Raw genomic sequence first — 10,772 nt, 5'->3', positions numbered from 1 at the left:
AACATTTAGTAGAGTAAAAGATCAGCTGAGTTAGCGGCCTCCATATTTGAAAGGGGCAAACAAAACCCGTGACTACTGTGACATGTAGACAGAATTATATCTCAGTCACAGCTCGTGATATCATATACAGTATATTATGGCGTATGAGTAGGAAAATGTTAAGTATTTTCGTATAGAGCAAACAGGAACAGTGTATAGTATAGGCAGTTGCCCATAACTAGTATGGCGGTCTTGGGGAAGGGCGACGCGTCTTTCAGGTCACGTGATCGGCTTTCTGAGTTAGCGCGGGTGAATTGCACGTGTGAGTGGCTGGAGACTTCCTGCAAAGGTAAAAACGCGCCCTGCATATCATTGGGGTTGGTCATATACAGACAGATGTCACCAGTACATAGACGCTGGCCCTTAGGGCATGCTGGGAGTTGTAGTTTTGTAACTGTTTGGAGAACACCGGAAGAGCCTATCACCATGTACACCACCATGTGCATCCATAGGGGGAGATTAAAAGTTGCTAAATTGTCCATAGCAACCAATCAAATCGCTTATTTCATTTTTCAGAGGTTTTTTCAAAATGGAAAAAGTGATCTGATTGGTTGCTATGGGCAACGCAATAACTTTTTATCTGGACATGTTTGGTTGCCCTATAGCCCCCTTATTTGTATGGCATAGATGCATTATGTGGTTGTACGCACAAGGCCTTACCTGATACACTACTAGGCGTTAAATTGTGTTGTTACATTCATAAAATCTCTTTATTTTTACTCAGCATTCCAGGAAAAGCCATGTTCACATCAAAGCTGCTCACCCTGGTCTTGGTGGTCCAGCCACAGAGAATTTTACTGGGCATGAAGAAACGGGGCTTCGGTGCCGGCCGGTGGAATGGGTTTGGTGGTAAAGTGCAGGAAGGAGAAACTATTGAGGAAGCTGCAAAACGGTAAGAAAATGGTCTGGATAAAGATTTGATACTGACCTACAATATCCATGGAAATTAATAGGCATTCGGGTAATGCAGCGGTCCCAACCAAGGTGCAACCAGCTGTTGCAAAACTACAACTCACAGCATGCCCGGACAGCCAAAGGCTGTCCGGGCAAGCTGGGTGTTGTAGTTTTGCAACAGCTGGAGGCACCTTGGTTGGAAAATACTGCATTATGCGATAGAATGGGGCAACCCAGAGGAAACAGCCCTTCTGGCTACCATAGGGACATCTCAACCGTCATCTATGATGTCTGTGTGGCCTAATAATTCTGATGAAAAGTGTTATCCTGATGGGCCAACCTTTTGCTAGAAAGACACCGGTAGCCAGAGGAAAGAGGTCCAGGGACCGGCTGATTTGTCAATGAAAGTTGAGTGTTGCCATTACCATAATTTTTAAATTCCAGAAGGAATAACTGAGGAACAGGACAAAATTGTTATTCTATGGGGAAATATGTCCGTGTCCCTTTCAATCCACTCGAAAAGTGCGTTCACATGCGCATATTTTCTGCTGCAGATCTGCTTCAACATAATTTTTTGCTCATTGAAGTCAATGGGCAGCAAAATCTGCTGCAGATCTGCAGAAAAAATATGCATATGTGAACGCACCCTTAGGGTGCATTCACACGGGTGTATTTGTCAGCGGATCCGCTGACAAAGGCCCCTAAAGTGCTGCCCTCTTTGTGCCTGCTAATAGCGGCAATCCGCCGCTATCAGCAGACACACTGTGAAGTGCGAGTCGCAGTGTATCCGCACATCACGGCCACTCCCCCGGCTCCCTGAGCTACACAGAGAGCGGCTGCGATGTGTGCAATTACACTGCAGGGTAACTCTGACATCGCAGTGTGTCTGCTGGTTGCGGCGGATTGCCGTTATTAGCAGTCACAAAGAGGGCAGCATTTTAGGGGCCTTTGTCAACGGATCCGCTGACAAATACACCCGTGTGATTGCACCCTTAGGGTAGGTTCACAAGGGTGGATTTTTTTGCGGGTTTTCCGTTGCGTATTTGAAAGTGGGCGGGCTCTTCTCGGCTGTCTGCAGCAGATTTTCCGCGGTGGAATTTACGCTGCGGAAAATCCGCTGCAAGTCCCATGGAAGTCAGTAGGGACTAGGGGTGTGAATCGCCAAGAATTTGGCGATTCGATTCGAATCGCGATACCAGTGTGGCGATTCGATATATCGCGATATATCGCGATACCGTCTAGGTGACGATACATCGCGATATATCGCCCACCTGGGAGCATTCATAGATCCCAATAGACGCCGCTGTCAGCTTTGACAGCGGCGATCTAGTACTCCGGTGCTGCAAAATAAAATAAAACACACTTTATCTTACCTGCCAACGAGCCCCCGGAGCTCCGGTACAGGTGTTCGGTCCCCGGGCTGTATTCTTCTTACTTCCTGTTAGTCCGGCACGTCACATGGAGCTTCAGCCTATCACCAGCGGAGGCGGGACATCGCTGCGGCTGGTGATAGGCTGAAGCTCCATGTGACGTGCCGGACTAACAGGAAGTAAGAAGAATACAGCCCGGGGACCCAACACCTGTACCGGAGCTCCGCGGGCTCGTTGGCAGGTAAGAAAAGTGCGTTTTATTAAAAATTCCACATCCCTAAAAGAATCGATTCAAAAATATTTTGAATCGATTCTGTATCGGCAAATGAAAAATCGCGATTATCGCGAGAATCGATTTTTTCTTACATCCCTAGTAGGGACTGCGGTGGGTTTTCCGCAGTGTAAATTCTGCTGCAGAAGATCTTCTGTGGACATCCGGGAAGAGCCCGCCCACTTTAAAATATGCAGCGGAAAACCCGCAAAAAAAATCCGCCCGTGTGAACCTACCCTTGGGGTACATACCGTAAGTGGATTTGCTGCCGACCTATAACATTTATGGGTAGCAACATAATCTGCTTGAGGAATTCTGCCATGAATTATTTGTGTGAAAATATCCTAAGGGCTCCTTTTACAGTTTTTTATTTTTTTTTTATTTTTTTTTAATTTTTTTTTTTTGTTAGAGCTTTTTATTTTTTTGCTAATAAAACTGCAATATTTTATTTTGTGCTTCCTGCATTGCTTTTATTACTTTTTTTTCCTGATCAATTAGAAAATTCAATGTGATTTCAGTGGTACAATTCCACATGAATAAACATACAGGGGGTGATTTATCAGACCTGGTGCAGAGGAAAAGTGGCGCGGTTTGGGATCGCATTGAACAGCGTTTGCAGTCGGAAATGTACCTGTAATAGTTCCCTATAAGGGATAATGATTAGTGGGGGGGGGGAAGCGTTGGATGGTATCGCCATGTGTGGAAACGTCTAAACTATTAGGCCCCATTCACACTATAAAAATGAATCCGTTATTAACATCCGTCATAAAAATATTGAAAATCGTCCATTAGAAAATCCCGTTAGTCTGTTTTTTTTTTGTAATAGCCGTTTTAACCCGTTATTGCCTGTTATTAATAACTGCTATTATTTTGTGACTGGCAAATGAACGGAAGAAATAGTGCATGCACTATTTTTCCCATTACTATCGTCCGTCACAAAATAATGGCCGTTATTAACCCCTTAAGGACTCAGCCCATTTTGGCCTTAAGGACTCAGACAATTAAATTTTTACGTTTTCATTTTTTCCTCCTCGCCTTCTAAAAATCATAACTCTTTTTTATATTTTCATCCACAGACTAGTATGAGGGCTTGTTTTTTGCGTGACCAGTTGTCCTTTGTAATGACATCACTCATTATATCATAAAATGTATGGCACAACCAAAAAACACTATTTTTGTGGGGAAATTAAAAGAAAAACGCAATTTTGCTAATTTTGGAAGGTTTTGTTTTCACGCCGTACAATTTATGGTATAAATGACGTGTGTTCTTTATTCTGAGGGTCAATATGATTAAAATGATACCCATTATTACGTACTTTTATATTATTGTTGCTCTTAAAAAAAATCACAAACTTTTTAACCAAATTAGTACGTTTATAATCCCTTTATTTTGATGACCTATAACTTTTTTATTTTTCCGTATAAGCGGCGGTATGGGGGCTCATTTTTTGCGCCATGATCTGTACTTTATTTTTTTATACCACATTTGCATATAAAAAAACTTTTAATACATTTTTTATAATTTTTTTTTAATAAAATGTATTAAAAAAGTAGGAATTTTGGACTTTTTTTTTTTTCGTTCACGCCGTTAACCGTACGGGATCATTAACATTTTATTTTAATAGTTCGGACATTTACGCACGCGGCGATACCAAATATGTCTATAAAAAATTTTTTACGCATTTTGGGGGTAAAATAGGAAAAAACGGACGTTTTACTTTTTTATTGGGGGAGGGGATTTTTCACTTTTTTTTTACTTATACTTTTACATTTTTTTTTACACTTGAATAGTCCCCATAGGGGACTATTCATAGCAATACCATGATTGCTAATACTGATCTGTTCTATATATAGGACATAGAACAGATCAGTGTTTTCGGTTATCTTCTGCTCGATCACAGACCAGAGCAGGAGACGCCGGGAGCCGCACGGAGGAAGGAGAGGGGACCTCCGTGCGGCGTTATGAATGATCGGATCCCCGCAGCAGCGCTGCAGGGGATCCGATCATTCATTCAAATCGCGCACTGCCACAGATGCCGGGATCTGTATTGATCCCGGCACCTGAGGGGTTAATGGCGGACGCCAGGACGTACATTTACGTCCTGAGTCCTTAAGGGGTTAAAGGGTTACTCCGGTGAAAAACTTTTTTTTTTTTTTTTTAAATCAACTTGTGCCAGAAAGTTAAACAGATATGTAAATTGCTTGTATTAAAAAATCTTAATCCTTCCTGTACTTATTAGCTGCTGAATACTACAGAGGAAATTCTTTTCTTTTTGAACCACAGAGCTCTCTGCTGACATCTCTGTCCATTTTAGGAACTGTCCAGAACAGCATATGCTTGCTATGGGGATTTCCTTTTACTCTGGACAGTTCCTAAAATGGACTGGAGTACCCCTTAATATCGGGCGATAGATTAGAAAAATCCCATAGACAATAATGGGTTTTTCTAACGGCTGTTTAAACGCCGATTTTCAAAATTTTTATGACGGGCGTTCTTTACGGATGAATTTTTATAGTGTGAAAGGGGCCTTAAAGGGGAACTCTGGTGGAAATTATATATATATATATATATATAATATATATAATAAACTTCCTCTGTAGTATACAGCAGCTGGTAAGTACTGGAATGATTTTTTAAATAGAAGTAATTTACAAATCTGTTTAACTTTCTGGCACCAGTTGATAAAATAAATTATATAATCAACTGGTGCCAGAAAGTTAAACAGATTTGTAAATTACTTCTATTTAAAAAATCATTCCAGTACTTACCAGCTGCTGTATACTACAGAGGAAGTTTTTTTTTTCTTTTTAAAATTAGTTCCTGCTCTGGACAGTTCCTGACATGACATGACATTATGATTAAAATGGTACCCTATTTATATAGGTTTGATTTTCTTCTGGAAAAAAATCATAACTACATGCATGAAAATTAATACGTTTAAAATTGTCATCTTCTGACCCCTATAACTTTATCTTTCCGTGTACAGGGCAGTATGAGGGGTTATTTATTGCGCCGTGATCTGAAGGTTTTTATCGGTCCCATATTTTTTGTTTATGGTATACAAAGTGAACAAAAATACGCTATTTTGGACTTTGGATTTTTTTGCGTGTACGCCATTGACCCTGCCGTTTAAATAACAATATATTTTTATAGTTCAGACTTTTATGCACGCGGCAATACCACATATGTTTATTTTTATTTACACTGTGTTTTTTTTTTTGTTTTTTTTTTTTAAATGGGAAAAGGGGGGGTGATTCAAATCTTTATTAGGGGAGGGGTTAAATGATCTTTATTAACTTTTTTTATTTGTATTTTTTTGCAATGTTAAAGCCCCCATAGGGGACTATAACATGTAGTACACTGATCTCCCTCACTGATCAATGCTATGCTATCACTGCTTGATTGCTCCTGCCTGGATCTCTGGCACGGAGAAGTCATTCGGCGATCGAACAAGGAGGAGGCAGGTAAGGGACCCGCCTCGTGCATCCTAGCTGATCGGGACACCACGGTGGTCCCGATCAGTCCGACTGAGCTGCCGGGAAATTTTCACTTTAGACGTGGCAATCAACTTTGATTGCTGCGTCTAAAGGGTTAATAGCGTGCGCCCGCATTATAGAGGGTGAGCGGGGGGGGGGGGGGGGCGCGTACAGGTACGCACTTTGTCCCCAAGAGATTAAGCGATCAGTGGTAGATAATAGTTGCCTCCTGTCCCTATGACCCCATTTCCTGCTTCAGCGACTCAAGTGTTTTGGTCCTGTAGAAGCTGCTTGGTTTTCGTGACTTTGTTTACCTTAACTCAATGCTGGCGAAGTCGCATGCAAAAAGAAACCACTAGGGATGTCCAGAAGACAATCCGGGACATTTGCATGAGTACTTTGTCCCGTTATTCAAAGTTGTGCAGGACCTGCCGCGAAATGACATAATTTTGTGTTGCGGCAGTTCGTTTATCACTTTGGATAAAGGAGCAATGGAGAAGGTCCTGCCACATAACAGAGCAGAGGTGCAGAGGCCTCAGCACAGGCGCAGGTGGAAGGTGAGAGGGATTTTCATAATTTTATTTTGGGGGAAACTACTTAACGGGGGCATCTACCTAATGAAAGGTTCCCTACCTATTTTACTACTGGAAGCTTCTACCTAAAAATGGGAGTATTTACTACCTACTGGGTGCACTTACCTAATAGGGGGATTCCTTACATAACTACTTCTACCCAGTAGAGGAATTCCCTACATACTGGGGGCTTCTACCAAATGGAGAGATTCTCTAACAAACTACTGGGGGCAGTGTTCATGTCCTGCAGGAATGCGTGGGAACTGAGTTCCTGCACTTTTTCCACAGCAGGAACACTTCTCATTAGCAGGAGTACTGCAGGACCTACCCTTATCTGGAAGAGTTCCCACACTAATTTTTTTTTTTCCAGGACTTGACCCCTGACTGGGGGCATATGTTCATTATGGGCCTCATGTTCAACTTTCACCTAAGGCTTCACGAAGTTTAGAGCCACCTCTGCTGTCACATGACAAAAAAAAAAAAAAGTATCGGTACTTATACTATGTCATAGTATTGGGACATCCCTAATTTCTATGGATAATTTTTCTCTTAAGCCTTCAGTGGTAGATAATAGGGACGTTCTGGGGCTAGAAAGGATACAGAGACACGCAACTAAAATGGGGCATGGAACATCTTTGCTATGAGGAAGGATTAGAAGACTTACAATCCATGCAATGGCAAATGGGAATATACAAAGTTGCACTCACCCGATTCATAGTGGATACAAGTAAAAGGCATTTATTTCGAAGTGCAGCAGACAAGGAATCCCAGGTTCCACAAGCGGGGAGTGAGAGCAGCCGCTCTCCAGATGCGGGGGCACACCAATGAATTGCGGCTGCTCACTCCCTGCTTGTGGAACCTGTGATTCCTTGTCTGCTGCACTTCGAAATAAAGGCTTTTACTTGTATCCACTACGAATCGGGTAAGTGCAACTTTGTATTTTCTCGTTTGCCCCTGCATAAATTTTCATTCACTTACGTATTCAAGTTAGCACCCCCAATGGGATACTAAGCAGTATTCCTTAATAGCAGGATAAACCAACGGGCGCATACTACTCAAAGCACAGCAGCACCTGATTGACTGGTTTAAGTCTTACTATACTCCATTAGTAGAATTGCATTTGTTTAGTCTTGAGAAGAAGTTTTTGGGGGGGGGGGGGGGGGGGTAGGATCAACGTATGTAAGAAATAAATGGCCCATAATGGAGACAAAAAAATGGGCAAAAAACTGTTCCAGGTTAAATCCCCAGGTTATACAAGGGGGCCCTCCCTCCATCTGGAGAAAAAAATCTTTAATCTCCAGGGGCGACATGTCTTCTTTACCTTAAGAACTGTGAATTTATGGAACAGTCTACCTCAGGAACTGGTCACAGCAAGAACAATTGAGAGTTTCAAAACTGTTAGATACATTCCTAGAACTTAATAACATTACTGCTTATGCAGAAATATAAAATCACATCCATTCCCCTTTATCCAACCATACCCCTTCCCTTCCCTTCAATTCCTTGGTTGAATTTGATTGACATGTCTTTTTTTTTTCCAACCGTACTCACTATATCTGCTGTCCCTATGACAACACTTCCTGCTTTTGCAGCTCAGTGTTTTGGTCTGGTAGCAGCCACTTGGTTTTCTTAGATTTTGGGCGAGAGCTGCCAATACACAGGGTCAGGAAATGTTGTCCTGGGCACCTTACTTAGGAAAGGGCAACACTATATTGGGACTGTGACTTGTGGTCACATGACTATGCTGGAATTATGCAGAGAGGTTGCAAGTGGGATTCGGTCACATGACCTAACTCAGTGCTGGCAAAATCACATGTAACCAAAAACACACTAGGTTTTTTTTTTATTTTATTTTTTTGGGGCATTTGTGATGTGGGTCTCAACTAGAGATGAGCGAATGTACAGTAAATTCGATTCGTCACGAACTTCTCAGCTCGGCAGTTGATGACTTTTCCTGCATAAATTATTTCAGCTTTCAGGTGCTCCGGTGGGCTGGAAAAGGTGGATACAGTCCTAGGAGACTTTCCTAGGAATGTATCCACCTTTTCCAGCCCACCGGAGCACCTGAAGGCTGAACTAATTTACGCAGGATAAGTTATCAACTGCCGAGCCGAGAAGTTCGTGACGAATCGAATTTACTGTAAGTTCGCTCGTCTCAACGCAACCAGATTGTAATCTTCACGTTGCGCAAAGTCCATGTGATGGAGAAAATATAATACCCTAGAAGACTGATACCATACACAATAACTGGAAATGCTGCCATTAAATATTTTTTCATTCTGTTTTTCGTTTAAGGGAACTCTGGGAAGAAAGTGGTCTGACTGTCGACATTCTCCACAAAATTGGAAACATAAAGTTTGAATTTGTCGGTAGCACTGAGTTGTTGGATGTCCATATCTTCCGAGCTGATGAGTTTAAAGGAGAACCAACAGAAAGTGATGGTACAAGTTTATTAGAAATACATGTGCTCCTTACAGCATTTCTATGGGTTTGTTAAAGGGGTATTCCAGGGTTGTTGTTTTTATTTATTTTTATTTTACTATGCTACAGGGCCTGTTAAGTTAGTGTAGTTCCTAATATAGTGTCTGTACTTGTGTGTGATGGTGGTCATGCAATCTTGTTCATTTTTAGATGCATACAAAATGAGTGTTGTCTCAGGTTGCAGTGTGACCTGAAACATTACATCACTAGTCAGGTGTTGAAAGGGAGCGTGCCTGTGCTTCAGTGGGTGGAGTTACCGCTGGGTGAGAGGGAGATGATTCTCCACAGCGCTGTAGCTGTACTGCAATGAGTGGGGTGATTGATGTGTGGAAGGGAGAAAAATGACCTCACAATTACAAACATGGGATCCTGGGACTTGTAGTTGGAGGAAAGGAAAGCAGTGTTATGGCTGACTCGCAACATAACCATTTAGCCCCAAAACTAGCACGGATCTTTCCTAAGCATTTCCATTACTGTCTGGCAAGTAAGTACTAAAATCACCTTATGTTGGATTACCTCCTTTAAACAGGGCTCAGCTGCAATACCAGACACAGCCTGTGGGCAAGAATGGTGCTATTTCTGACAGAAAGCAGCTATGTTTCTCTATCCTTATCCTACCCTTATTTTGTTTTTCTTTTATTTTCAGAAATGCGTCCTGAGTGGTTCTCCCTAGACAAGATCCCTTATGAGGGTATGTGGCCAGATGACTACATTTGGCTGCCCCTGTTGCTACAGAAGAAGAAATTCCTGGCCTATTTCACGTTTGAGGGACATGATAAAATTCTGGACTATAAATTGGAAGAAGTAGATGATATATGAGAAGTGATGCACCAAAAGTATTTGGATTGGTTCTTGTAGACTTCTTTTACTGCACTTTTCAGCCAATAATAGAGTGCAATATTGGCCTGCGTGTGGATCTAAGGGCTGAAACTAAGAGCAGCATAGGGATCGGTGATGCATATAGTTCAGGCTCTCTTTCCATGTTATGTTTTGGTGAAACCAGCCTTAGACTAATGCAGTGGTCTCCAATATGTGAACCTCCAGATGTTGCAAAACTACAACTCCCAGCATGCCTGGATAGTCTATGGCTGTCCAGGCATGCTGGGAGTTGTAGTTTAGCAACATGTGGAGGACCATGGTTTGGAGACTGGTCTAAAAGGATCCAATAGTTTTATTTAGTAGACTTTTAAAGGGGTACTGCGGTGTGTAGATTTAATTTTTTTTTTCCAAGTGAACTGATGCCAGAAAGTTAAACAGATTTGTGAATTACTTCTATTAAAAAATATTTACCCTTCCAGTACTTTTTAGCAGCTGTATCCTACAGAGGAAATTCAATTCTTTAAAAAAAGTGTCCACAGTGCTCTCTGCTGACAACTCGGTCCATGTCCGGAACTGTCCAGAGCAGCATAGGTTTGCTATGGGGATTTTCTCCTGCTCCTTTCTCCTGGACAGTTCCTGATATGGGCATCAGGTGTCAGCAGAGAGCACTGTGGACAAGACAAAAAAGAATTTCCTCTGTAGCATACAGCTACTTAAAAGTACTGAATGGGTAAAGATTTTTTAATAGAAGTAATTTACAAATCTGTTTAACTTTCTGGCACCAGTTGATTTAAAAAAAAAAAAGTTTCCACCGGAGTACCCCTTTAACTTTAGCTTAGGTAGAACTTT

General features: G+C 41.8%; 1 protein-coding gene across 4 annotated transcripts; it reads left to right on the top strand.

Moving 5' to 3' along the window:
• Window positions 1-196: 196 nt before the first annotated feature.
• NUDT1 (nudix hydrolase 1) lies at window positions 197-10,364 on the top strand. Of its 4 annotated transcripts, none has more exons than XM_056535607.1 (4): window positions 197-328; window positions 764-931; window positions 8,919-9,064; window positions 9,751-10,364. In XM_056535607.1, the coding sequence occupies exons 2-4, from the start codon at window positions 780-782 to the stop codon at window positions 9,921-9,923; spliced, it is 471 nt and encodes a 156-aa protein (XP_056391582.1). In that variant the 5' UTR covers window positions 197-328; window positions 764-779; the 3' UTR covers window positions 9,924-10,364. The 4 variants fall into 4 exon arrangements, with proteins under 4 accessions (XP_056391582.1, XP_056391583.1, XP_056391579.1 ...); XM_056535608.1 differs by lacking the exon at window positions 197-328 and adding an exon at window positions 337-356; XM_056535604.1 differs by lacking the exon at window positions 197-328 and adding an exon at window positions 445-467.
• Window positions 10,365-10,772: the final 408 nt, after the last annotated feature.

Source organism: Hyla sarda, chromosome 8, assembly GCF_029499605.1.
Source record: "Hyla sarda isolate aHylSar1 chromosome 8, aHylSar1.hap1, whole genome shotgun sequence".
Lineage (NCBI taxonomy): Eukaryota > Metazoa > Chordata > Amphibia > Anura > Hylidae > Hyla > Hyla sarda.
This window is presented reverse-complemented; position numbering and strand designations above follow the sequence as displayed.

What these genes read in the sequence shown, in the direction of transcription:
- NUDT1 (XM_056535606.1), top strand. An exon ending in ATTGAGGAAGCTGCAAAACG is followed by an intron (nt 932 to 8,918) that starts GTAAGAAAATGG and finishes TTTTCGTTTAAG; the next exon opens with GGAACTCTGGGAAGAAAGTG. An exon ending in AGAACCAACAGAAAGTGATG is followed by an intron (nt 9,065 to 9,750) that starts GTACAAGTTTAT and finishes TTTTATTTTCAG; the next exon opens with AAATGCGTCCTGAGTGGTTC.